At 37.7% G+C, this 13,296-nt stretch overlaps 1 protein-coding gene across 1 annotated transcript; it reads left to right on the top strand.

Annotated features, from left to right (window-relative positions):
- Nucleotides 1-2,655: 2,655 nt before the first annotated feature.
- Nucleotides 2,656-12,645, top strand: tgm2b (transglutaminase 2b). The gene is made up of 13 exons (XM_053315451.1): nucleotides 2,656-2,747; nucleotides 5,578-5,757; nucleotides 6,826-7,044; nucleotides 7,724-7,842; nucleotides 8,195-8,323; nucleotides 8,456-8,633; nucleotides 8,793-8,925; nucleotides 9,276-9,379; nucleotides 9,462-9,701; nucleotides 10,137-10,412; nucleotides 10,495-10,655; nucleotides 11,124-11,260; nucleotides 11,965-12,645. The coding sequence occupies exons 1-13, from the start codon at nucleotides 2,738-2,740 to the stop codon at nucleotides 12,113-12,115; spliced, it is 2,037 nt and encodes a 678-aa protein (XP_053171426.1). The 5' UTR covers nucleotides 2,656-2,737; the 3' UTR covers nucleotides 12,116-12,645.
- Nucleotides 12,646-13,296: the final 651 nt, after the last annotated feature.

Consider the following 13,296-nt stretch of genomic DNA (forward strand, 5'->3'; position numbering starts at 1 on the left):
TGAAGATATTGATCTGTGTAATGTGTATGGTTTTCTATTTGAAATACAGATGTTTTGCAGTGATGTTCTGTAAGTTGGCTTTTATCTCTGTTTTTATTTGCACCACAACATTTTTGTAATAAAATGAACTGACAGAACTGTGTTTAAACTCAAATACTGATGGCTAATTCCTGTCTTTATTTTGCATTTGCCCACTTCTATCTCATTAAATGAATGTAATTGAGCTATATATATATATTGATGACATGATGTTATAACATCATGTCATTTTCCTGTATTTCATTAAAGAGTCTATTTAAGAAAAAAAACACAAATTCGACAAAATGTTGAGAAACCCTTGCTTTTGCCAAAATTGTAGCTCTAAAAATGTTTGAATGTTTGCACTAAGTCACATTCTCATTTGGACATTTAGTCTAACAAGTAACAGTAGTGTTTTAGAGGGGATCTTATTCTCATTTGCTATAGCTCTCCTTGTCAAAGGCTGTGATCTCTTAATGCTCGCTTAATGTTGCAGTGTTTTAACATTGTATATATTTTTTACTAATTAACAGTTTTTTTAAAGCTAATTTGTTACTGGTATGAAAACTCTTTGAAATGCAGACTTGTTGCAGTGATGATCTGCAAGTTGGCTTTTATCTGTTTTTATTGGCATCACTACATTTTTTGTAATAAAATGAACTGACAGTACTGTGTCTAAACTCAAATACTGAGGACTAATTTGTATGTGTGTATGTATGTATTTCCATCACTGGCACAAAAAGTTGAGAAACTAATATAATAGAGAGATGTATTACAGATGCAATACATACTATAATACATAATACAATCTTTCTTGATTAAATTAATGTAAACAAAAACATTGAATCTATATTTTTGTACATTCAAGTCTATTCAAGGAAAATCAAACACCTTTGCCACAATAGTTACTCTAAAATTGTTGCATGTTTGAATAAAGTCACATATTTCATAAATCTACATGAAGACATTTACAGTGACTAGTAACAATAGTATTTTAGAGGAGGGTTAGGGTCTCACTCTCCCTCTGTCAAAGACCATGACTTCTGCTTAAACTTGAAATAAAATATACTTTGCTTACCTAATTTTGTGGAATTTCTTTGGTATCCATTGGCAAAACTAAACTGCAGTCATAATACTAGCAGGAATGTCAAAAACAACTTTGTGAAATGTTTTAATGTGGAGTCCAGACTTTTTTAAAAAAGAGAAAGCTATCCAAACTTTATCCTTGGTTACAATTAACTGTATGTCTTTTCTGGAGGGAACAATAGTCACTATCTGTGTATTTCTGCAATAATATGCCTTTATTTTTTATATATATTCTTTAATTTATTTTTCATAAGGCCACTCTTACAATTATTTTATAATAAATACTTTTGTATTTCCCAGTTTTCTCTGTCTTTCTTGTATTTTTCCTTTGCTCTTTTGCTCTTGTCTCACTGTTTCTTATGAATTATGAAAGTGAGTAAGAGTGACAGTAACTATAGACCAGCCAAGTCTTCTTTGGAAAACATATTCAGTCATTTCCCCTCTACAGGCTTGGACAGAGCTCTGGCTTTGGTTTAACTTCTGTTTATCACTGAATTAACTTGCCTGATGTCATGCTCAAATTGGAGCCAAGACTGTTTGTGGTTAATTCTAGTATGCTCAGAGTGCTTAAAACCATATGAAAGGGCTTCATCCCCTGTAACACAGTTACAATTGTACATTCATCATTGACTTTACTTTAGCATTTCTCTTGTGCATAATTAGTACTTGTTATGATAATTATGCAATAGTCTGCCCTTATCAGTCTGTAATGAATCACTGTAGGATATACAGTTTATAAGACCTTCATGATTGACTTTAGTTTAGCATTTCTGTTTTGTATAATTGATACTAGTTATCAAATTGGTGTTTGGACAGGTGTTGAATACGTTTTACTTCATGCACCAAAGATGAAACCACAAAGCTTTTGTTCACTTTAGAAGTTGTTTGTACAATTTGTTCTTTTGTGCTTTGGATTTCTATCCCCACTCATCATTTACCAAATATACATTTCCTTTGTAATGCAGCTGCTCTGATGTTGCCTAACTTGAGGCTTAAAGTGTAGTTTACTCAGGGTACAGTGGGTTACAGTATTATATTGTAGCTTACCTATATGAAAAATGTCATAAATGACAGATTTAAATTTCTATATATTTTTGCAATGAAAAGACCAAAACTAACAATGCATAAATCTGTTTTATAATACTTTCTGACATTGGTTCCTACTGAAGGCATACAGTAGCCTATACTATATTTGAAAACAGGTCACAAATACATTTATTAAAATGTATTCAATTCGTTTTTGAGGTTTTCGTGAGATTGACAATGGGGAAAACACAGAATATCACCATTATGTTGTTAAAAATGACAGCTACTGCAACCTAAAATAAACCTTTGCAATAGACTGTCAAATGCATCCTACTTCTCTTGTAATCACGCAACGGGTGAGTCTGACGGGCAGTCTATGATGAATCATTAGAGGATGAGTAAAGGCTTGTGGGTGTATGTGCTTGCATGCGGTATGGTTTTTTCCCCCCTTGTTTTTCTTCTTTTTTCGTGTGAGGGGAGGGTCGCGTCACGCCCTCCACCAGAGTGGCACGAGGAGGACTATAAATGAGACCGAGGTAACGGCGGAGATAAGTATTTTCTCTGCAGCTGAAAGTGACCTGAACACAAACTTTAAACGAACACAATCATGGCTCAAGGTAAGTTACTCTGATTCTTACCTACCCTAACTGTTTTAAAACTAACTAGTCATCAATTAGACTGGCTGTGGTTTTAAATAATGGGGACACTTTTTTTGTTAGAAATTTGACTGATAGGCTACTTTAAATTACATGAAGTAATTAAGTACTCAGACAAAGACATACTGATTTGTGTTTATTTATTGCACAAATCAGCTCTCTGTCGAACTTTGCTCTGATGCTCCCACCATTTCCTAATATGGGTTTGTGTGGACGATTAGACTTCAGCTTTTTAGCCACTGACCGAGAAGTGAATGTGGGAAACTTTGCTGTGGCCATGATGTCTGATAATAACAAAGGTGATAAATGTATCAAAGCCACATCTCTGGTCTCTGGTTTCAGTGTTGCAGGTTACTGTGTCATGCACACATTGATCAGAGAACTGAAGACTTGTGCATCCGAAATATGTTTCGCCCTCATCTTTGAGCATGATTGCTTCCCTGGGGGTTTTGACAGCTGAGAGCAGCTGAAGCCTCCAGTTAAGTACTGCTATCTTTATAGGGACATGCAGCCTACAAATAGTTTGCTTTAAGCCACAGTGAAAATACATCCAAACCTTCCTGAACAGAAATTTGTAAAACAGTTTGCCCAGAAGCAGTGGCAAAGGTTATCTTAGGTAAGCTTATCTGTCTGTGTTTATAAATGGTGTCACATACCAAAAATATCTGAGGATGACCCTCTGTAATAAAGCATGCAGTTGCTTGTTAAACAGACCACTTTGGATAACTGAACTGGTGTGTCTGAATCATAAAACAGACATTTATGGTTTTGCTGCATTGCTGTAGATTTTGAAGAATTTGCATGTAAATAAACCTGTCACCGGTTTTCCATCTGTTGGACAAGCATTCTATTGAAATTGAAACGCCTGTGTTGTAGTTCTGAGGTCAGCATGAGTGTAAGACTCAAAGACAGAAAGGTTCTTTTTCAGATGGGGGTTTGCACATTTATTTTTCCAGGATTAAAATAGTGTTTACTGTACCAGTTACTGCCCAGCTCACACCATCTAGATTATGCTTTAATTTCCCTGTTTGGTTTATTCTGGCCTCAGTGCTTCTCACAGCGACCGCCCTTTAATGGAGTTGGGTCATGGATGGTAGAGTTGGAGAGAGCGTGAGCGTGTACAGATCAAGGCTGAGGAAGTTCTGCCCATGCATTTCATGTTAGAACATTATGTAATGTGTGTAATGTGTAATGCTCCAGTTGTATAACTGTAATCAAGATAATTTTTTTTAACTTGGGCTTTACACCACACATGCATGCCATCTGCCACACCATTAATGCTTCACCTTAAACAACACAGGCTGTTTCACTGTGTTTTGGCTTTCTTTTAGATCCATTGCATATCCACAGTAAGATTCCCAGATCACACTAGAAAGTATAACACCTTAGGACCTCCATATGTTATTCATCTTTGTAATGGTTTTCACATTGTGTAAGCTGAGGATTCATTTTATTGGCCTCTGTAATGTTCTTTCTCTAAAAAAAAAAATGGTGAAAAAAATCTTACTTTCCTGGACACTAGTGAAATAGATCTTTCTCCAGATCATCAATAAACTGTTAAATAGTTTTTGTGCTCCATTGCAATCCTCATATTTATTTGATATTTGCACAGATCAAATATGTTAACTGACTGGAGAGAAGTCACAGGCACAGCTAAGCCCAAATAATCATCTGATTCAGTCTCCAGCTGCATCAGGAGAGGTAGCGTTGTCATATTTAAGGCATTTTCTCCAAATAGCTACACTAACATGCTTTCAATTAGGCACTGAACTATGGTCAAGATCAGTAAAACATCAGAGCCTGAGAAATACTGAGGAATGGTATCCCATTGACTTCATGTAAAACAGCAGGAAGTGTCTACAGCTTAGTCTTTGTGTACTCATGTCTTGCCCAGCCTTGACATTACCACCTCTCATGTTTGTTTCCAAGGGACACAAAGACTTAATATATGGGGAAAGGTTCCTGACACGTCATGGGTCATCTCAGGTAGTGGCTAAGCAGCAGGAGGACCATGGAAGCATTATACTGTATAGGAAGAACCTAACTTTCCCTGCACCAGGAAATCATAGGGTGGGATTTTCTTAGTCACAGTGTGCACCCTGGGGACAAGGAGCGGCTGTGTGTCTGCACACTTCACAGGGAGTTACTTCTGTCTGTGTTTACCTCTTGTTTAATCCATACAGAAAGCTCTGTGAAACAAAATGATCTTATAAGAAATGACTGTGTGTCCTGCTGTCCACAGAATCAATGTCCACACAGAAAGTGTAGACCTTAACAAATATTTAACTATATGTCTGTTTTTTAAAATAAACTCATGAAAGTAAAGTCATTATAAAAGTAAACTTGTTTTAACTGGCAAAAAAACTGTTCCTTTTTAGAAAATATACACAAACACATTCACAGCCGCAACCCAAAGAATTACAGACTGCAGTTAAAACCCCAAATTTCTTGTTTATTCACTACAAGTCTGACATAAAGAAGTTATTTGTGAAGGTTGAACCTCATAAATTCTATTTAATTTCCTTTGTCGTATACATAGCTATAGATTTTACAACTACCACTCCATTTAGATGTTGTGGCATTTTTAATGACTCCATAAACATTTACATTATTCTCCTATTAAGTTAAAGTGAGAACATACCTGACGATCTACAAAGAGGAGTATAGCATTGTGTGCAGCATAAAAATCAAAGTTGGTATCTTCCATTTGCAAAATAAAATAACACTGACTGTAAGCACAAATGTTTCTAGGGGTGTGGTATTAACTTAAACACTGAATACTTCTTTTAAGCTCTGGACATTGATCGCTGGAATCTGGAGTGTGAGTTCAACAACACCGACCATCGTACTGATCTTAACGGGGTAGACCGTCTAATCGTGAGGAGAGGCCAGCCATTCACAGTCCGCCTGTATCTCCGCTCAGGGAACTACCAACCAGGACTCAGCTCTCTTGACTGCATTGCAGAAACAGGTGATACATTTCATTTACCCCTTTACTTCTGCATCTTTCTTTATTACGCTTATCTGTGTATCTATTAGTAGTTGTTGTATTAAATGTAAATGTATACCTCTTGAGTCCTTTCAAATATTCAGGCATATGAACTTCATCAACACATACAGGACAAAACAATGAATGAACAAAAATTTGCAGTATTTCAAAAATGTGTGTAAGCATTGTGTATGAGCCCTGTTAGGAAGTCAAGGTCACATTGGAAACACCTAGTACAGTAACTGTGTGTTTCTGTTGGCGTTATTATGTTTTGCTACCTATTGTAATCTCAGAGATGAGAGACGGAAATTAGAGGCAATGTTAATGGAAAAGAAAAGGAAGTCATTTTCCTTTGTTCAGTTGTCAGTGATACTGCTACTGTTACATTGAGCTCACTTACAGTAGCTGCAGGATTTTTTCCACTTTTGTCCTTTTTCTAGGGATTATTGTTGAGAACAATGTACTGTATTCCCATGTATTTGCCCTCAGAATACCCTAGAAATACCTTGGCACCTATCTGTTTCTCCTCCTAAATTCATATTTGGATAAACCTCTCATGCTTGGTACTTGTTATCTCATGAGTCTGATACTACCCTTGTTGCTTGCCAAAAACTCCAACTGTTTAAACAGGAAGTGTTGCTTGCTAACAGGAAAGCATGTGTATAATCATAGATAACACATTTAACCATTAGGAGTCAAGTATATTTTAATGGATTTCAGTAGGGTCCTTTATCCCACCCAGTGAGATGAAAGTTATCACAAGTGATTTTAGGTTTATGTAACTTACCAGAACTCAAATCTGAACTCAAGGAGGTCACTTAGGGAGACTTGAGTCCCAATCAATTTGGGCCATATATAGGTGCTATTACACAGTTACACTGTCCATGTATGAGAAGAGATTACAGAAATATTTGAACTAAATTTAGGCAGCGTTGGGAAAATGAGTGAAAATGAGTTTCCATTCCAAAGGGGAAATTGTTTCACTTAAATTGCCTGGCTTCTTCCCAAATACAGTCCCAGGACTCTTACCATATTCAATGTTGCATGTAGGTCCTCGACCCTCTGAGCAGTATGGCACCAGAGCCTCCTTTGGTCTGTCTGCCAACATCGACACTTCCCGCTGGAGCGCTGCTATCACCAGTCCCCCTGGAGACACGGTGACTCTGTCCATCTGCTCTGCCCCTGATGCACCTATAGGCCGCTACACCCTGACCCTGGGTCGATCTGGGAGGATTGAGTTTATCCTGCTCTTTAACCCCTGGTGCCCACGTAAGTAAACAGACTATACGTCAAGCTGTCATGCAGTGGATCTTGTGTAGCGATCATAGCTTACAAAATGCTTTGATGAGGTTTCATGTCAGAGTTATTTATGACAGGGGCTATTCAGGACCCGTGGTGAGGAGATCACACAGGGGAATACTAGTTTAGTGCAGAAAATATTGATGGGAAATAGGGTTAGGGTTAAAGCTGCTATCATCAGCATTTCTATAATAACAATGAATCTCTGCAGTTCCCAATTTTCAGCAAAAGAGCTTTAAAAACCCACTGTAAGCCCTACTGGCAGCAAGTACAATATCTGGTGAACATAGTCAAGCATTTAGCAGTTAAAGAGTCAGATATTTCCTTCAAATGGGGGTGGAAACCAATAAAGAGAGGAAATTTGATTTAAATCCATCAGGCTTATCAGAAGAACAACATCAACTGAACTGAACAAGTTTAATCAGTTTACAGTGTCTTTATTTTGAGTCCAACACATGCATGTGGCCAAAAATAAATGAATGCAAGTTTAAGTAGAATTTTCACTGTTTACTATGAAAAAACTTGCAAGGTGAGAATATTTGTGATTTTGTGAGTTTCCAGGAAATTAACATGTGTAAACCAGTCGTGCTCCATTTCAGACATGAATTGGGACATTCATTGTATTGTTTGTGATGTCTCTTGGCAACAGGAGATGCAGTATATATGGACAACGAGGAGAGTTTGGCAGAGTATGTCTTGTCTCAGGATGGAATCATCTTTCGAGGCAGCTACAAACATCCCATACCTACTCCCTGGAACTTTGGCCAGGTACCAACACCAACACTGATGCTGTCACCCTCCCTTCATCATGCACATATATTCACCCTGGAGAGCCAAAATTATGTCAGAGTGGTGGAGGAGTCATGCTTGTTCTGATAACAGAGAAATAGGAAAGAAAAAGATAGGAAAGTCCTATCAGATGATTTATGGTGTGTTACATAAAAAAAAAACAATTTGACACTGAGATGAACTTAGATATTTATATGACTGACAGTAGATAGTCTTTGTTTGATAAAGTGAGGGAATGTTTTGATTATTAGCCTGGCATTACTAGAGCATGGTACGGCTGTGTTTTTGAACCTGTTTTTCAGCAGTAATACCTGCTTTTTTTTCTGTACAGTTTGAACATGGAATCCTTGATGTCTGTTTGAGGATTTTGGATATGAATCCTAAATGTCTGGCTAACCCAGGCAAAGACTGCTCAGGGAGAAGAAATCCTGTCTATGTCTCTAGAGTGCTTAGTGCTATGGTATGTCATTTATTTCTATTATTTCCATTTACTATTCTAATAAGAAATTGATACTTGTTGTTGCAATTTCATTTATTTGCATAACACAAAATGTTTAAATACCTTTTTACACTTCTCTCCTGTGCCTGGTAGGTGAATTGCAATGATGACAAAGGAGTGGTGCTGGGAAAATGGACAGATGGGTATGAAGGAGGTGTCAGTCCAATGTTCTGGAGGGGCAGCGTGGAGATTCTGCAGAACTGGGATGCACAAGCTTGTCAGCCTGTTCGCTACGGACAGTGCTGGGTGTTTGCTGCAGTGGCCTGCTCAAGTAAGATAGGATAGTGTAGAGCTTGGTAGCCTATCACAAGGAAACACACTGGATTAGTCTCAAACAGACAAAACATGATATATGTGACCAAACAGTTATGATTTTGCTCCTCCTCTGAGCATTACAATGCTGATGTAAGTTGTTTTTGTACTTTGTTAGTTTCCAGAGCACTTGGCATACCCTGCAGAGTCGTCACCAACTACCTGTCAGCCCACGACACCAACAGCAACCTGGTGATTGAACGCTACATTGATGAAAATGGACAACTCATTAAATCTGCAGAAATGATCTGGTCAGAACACCTATCAACTTTTATGTATTTAATTCTACATTAATCCTACATGTTCAGTAGATTTAGTTTAATATGTTCTGAAAAAGTGTGAAATGATATTCTTTACATAGAACATAAATACATATAATTAGATTCTTAATAAGAACATCCCCTTAATTAGATACTGATTACAGTTTGACCATGTAAACCTCACAGTAGAGATTTACACAGCAGAAGTGTATCTTTTACTTTATTGCAATCAAGCAGTTTATTGCATTTGCAGTGACATCAGTTTTAAGAGGTGTTTTCAAGTGCCCAAACAGAAAATGTATCAAATTGGGATTCAGCTGATGGTGTGTATTAATCTGTAGGAACTATCACTGCTGGGTGGAGAGCTGGATGGCAAGGCCTGACCTTAAATCTGATTTTAACGGCTGGCAGGCCAGTGACCCCACACCCCAGGAAAAAAGTGACGGTAAGAAACACCCAATTAAAGAACCTGTGATACCTTTTTTATTTATCAAGAGAGATGCTCATCAAGGTGTGTCTTCCTTCAGGAGTGTACTGCTGTGGCCCCATTCCACTAAAGGCCATCAAGGAGGGTGAGCTCATGTTCAAGTACGATGCCCCGTTTGTCTTTGCGGAGGTCAACGCTGACGTCATCACTTTCATGAAGAAAAAAGATGGCAGCACGTCAAATGTCACTACCTCTACATTGGTGGGCCAGAAGATCAGTACAAAGAGTGTCGGCCGTGACACCAGAGAGGACATCACCCATCTCTACAAGTACCCTGAAGGTAGACAACTGATGCTGATAATGACAATATGACACAAACCATTCTACAATTTTCGATTTGAGAGGAAAAGTTACTATTTTTCACAACAGTTGTCAGTGGGACATAAAGTTGGCCTTAATCACAATTAGTGTATGTTATTACAACACATCATAAACATGACAAACCTCCTCTGAATACCAACTGATCATACAAAGGTCACTTTCCATATAGATTCCTACATTCCATATCTGTATTTCTGTTACTCCTGATATACAGTATACAGTACATCAATTCAATTCTACATTGCCTATGTATAGGGAGGTCAGGTTTACACACAATTTGGTATACAGGTTATTTGTTACATTAAATTTATACAAGTTGGCTATTAGCATTAAAGCTGTCAAATTTGAGATTTCTGTCATTCAGTGTGTTATTTTGTTGCGTCCATGCTACTAGGTTCTGATGAAGAGCGGGAGGCTTTCAAGAAGGCTGACCACCAAAACAAGCTGCTCCACCAGCAGGAGAATCAAGGCCTACACATCACCATCAAAGTCTCAGCAGAGATGAAGAAAGGATGCGACTTTGATGTCTTTGCTGTGGTTACTAACAATACCCAAAGCGACAAGAAGTGCCGCCTGGCATTTGGATCCTGCGCTATAGCCTACAACGGGATTTTGGGAGGGAATTGTGGCTTTAAAGATCTGCTCAATGTTGAGCTCTCACCAGGAGCAGGTGAGCCAAGTCACTGTGTGGCTTTTGCATACATATATGTACACAGTTGGCAAGCTTGTATATATTGTATATTTTATTCCAGAGAGGCGGGTCCCACTAAGGCTGAACTACTCTAAGTATGGTAGCCTGCTGACTGGAGACAACTTAATCCGTCTGGCTGCTTTGTTACTTGACTACAGCACCAGGGAGGCAATACTGGCAGTGAGGAACATTGTACTGGATAATCCTGAAATCAAAGTCAGGGTGAGTGTAATAATCTGCAACAAGAGATCTACAGCAGACTTAAAAAACATGACAGCAGTATGTAAAATTCAGTAAGGATATCTTTTTGGTTGTCATTACTATGGAAGGACAAGTTGGTCACTAACAAAGTTCAAAGCCACAACCAAAAAAAACAAAAAAGATTTGATATGTTAAAACTTAGTCCAAAGAGTCAAGAAAAATAGTGTTAGGAGACAAGTATTCTTGAAGTCGACTGATGTTCTGAAAAGCTGTAGAAACTCTAATGTACTACTGTTACTATAACCTACAATGTTCATGTATTACTGCCTCATTTTAATATTGGAGAGCTGCAAGGGTATGTCAGTACAGGAATATTGGGACATCAGTTCCTCTTCCTATGTATTAAAAGAGCTTCACAAAAACAAAACTGTGCTACACCCAATGTAAGGCTTGCATCAGTTAACACCCAGAGGTGACTGTTCTCTGCAGATCCTGGGTGAACCAAAGGAGAATCGGAAACTCGCTGCAGAAATCACTCTACAAAATCCTCTGCCAGAGACACTGGAGAACTGCTGCTTCAGCATTGAGGGGGCCAACCTTACTGGGGGACACGTCATCTCTGAGAGGTAGTATGAGTGCTTCAGTATGCAACTTGTTGACCATTTCTTCACAAACACAGAACAATACAGACCAGTCATATATTCAGAAACTGTAACATAACTTCTTGTCTGTAGACGTAAACATGCATGCAGGAAGTATAATGTTCCAACCTACCCATCAGTTTATCGCTTATTATTTGTATTTGTAAGTCCCGACCTGTAGCAACACACCAGTTCAACAAGCCAACACATTCTGCTTCATTTAATGGAAATCTTTATTCCCCATTTAACTTTCCAACAGTGTTTTATTTGATTCATGATTTGTAGCTCTGGTCTTGGTACTGTGTCTAGATCTCTGATAGAATATGGTGCTGTTTAGTTGTGTCAGTAAAAAATACAGTACTGAGGTTTATACAGATGACTTGTCATTACTCAAAAATGATCTCTATGTGTTTATGTGTATAATTTGACCTCACTCAAAGAGTTCAGAGTAGCCATTTAATTACTACACTATTTCTGACTGTATGAATGGTGATGATTTGTCCCCATGCACTTTCACTTGTCTGCTGAGCAATTCAAACACTGCAGCGCCATCTCATTTTGTCTCCATAAATAGTCACAACTCTTATGAGTCCTGTGTTAGTGATAATTAATCCTTAAATATTTCTGTAATCACATGGCAGTTACGAAGCCCTAAGTAAACCATTGATATTTCAATGTTTACCCCACAGGCTGGACTCCACAGTGGGACCTGGGGAAGATGCCAAGGTGAAAATTTACTTCACTCCCAACCACTCTGGGCTGAGAAAGCTGGTGGTCAACTTTGAAAGCAACAAGTTGTGTCACGTTAAGGGCTACAGAAATGTCATCATTGGAAAATAGAGTTTATCAACCTTTACAGCCCATCATACAAGAGGAAGATAAAGCATGTTTTACATTTAAATTGATATTAGCTGAGATCTTTTTTAAAACCTTTTCTTGCATAGTGTTTAAAACAAAATACTTTTTCTGTCCATATACTTTACTAACTGTATATTGCTGATTGATACATCTTTTTTTTAAGAGCCATAAATATTTGAATGTGACCTGAGAACATTTGTACTCATTAAAACTTATCAAATCTGTGCATGCAAATGTTAAAAACCATATATGTACCATCTATTTTCTTATTATGATTACAAGATTAGTATTAAGTACTATGTACTATTTTATTTTTTATTTTATATTTTCCAGGTGCTATAATTAAAAGAACTGTTTAACATTTTTCAACCAGATAGACTGTCTTCACACAAACCTTGACTTTATTGGACATATGTTTTTAGTTTTTTTTTGCATTCCAACCAAACAAGCAGCCTGTAGCAAAGATGACAAAGCGTCTTGTGTGTTGTTTGTGAAGTTGTTTTACCTTGTACTTGATGGCAATGTTAACGTGAATATATTCATTGAATTAGCGCGCAGCCCAAAAAGCCTTATTTTGTCAGAATCAGAAGATAGAGTGTGTCTCCAAATAAAGCAAATATGTTGGATTTAGTTTTTTTTAAAACACACTGCCTGTAGTATGTAGCCAAAAAACATAAAGGATGACAGTAGTGACTAATCATTTTTATTGAAACCCTGAGCTAGTTTGCCTGGTGTTCTGTTCTTTTCCTCAACTTGGCCTCTACCCCAGACCTGTAGTTTCAGAGTTGGCCTGAAAGTTTATTTGAATTAAACAACAACAGAAATGCAAACAATAATCTGTAAAACAAACTATCAGCAAGTAACTTTGAGACCTTATTTAATAACTCCCTACAGTCATCTCTGTTCATCTCCTCTGGTGCATAGAGCCAAGCAATCTGAGGTTGGCCTGCAGCACTGTTAACCATGCAGATGTTTGGGGTTGCAGCCCTGCTTATAGACCTACCACACATGAGATACAAGGAATAATGGATTTAATTAAATTAAGACAACATAGGACACTAGCATTCTTTTCAGTGACTTAAGCTTTTAATTAGGTGAACTTTAAATGTGATACTGCTCCAGCTGGACCTAATTATGAAATAGTGCACCAAAGTCTTTTTTGC

Source organism: Scomber japonicus, chromosome 3 (assembly GCF_027409825.1).
Source record: "Scomber japonicus isolate fScoJap1 chromosome 3, fScoJap1.pri, whole genome shotgun sequence".
Taxonomy (NCBI): Eukaryota; Metazoa; Chordata; class Actinopteri; order Scombriformes; family Scombridae; genus Scomber; species Scomber japonicus.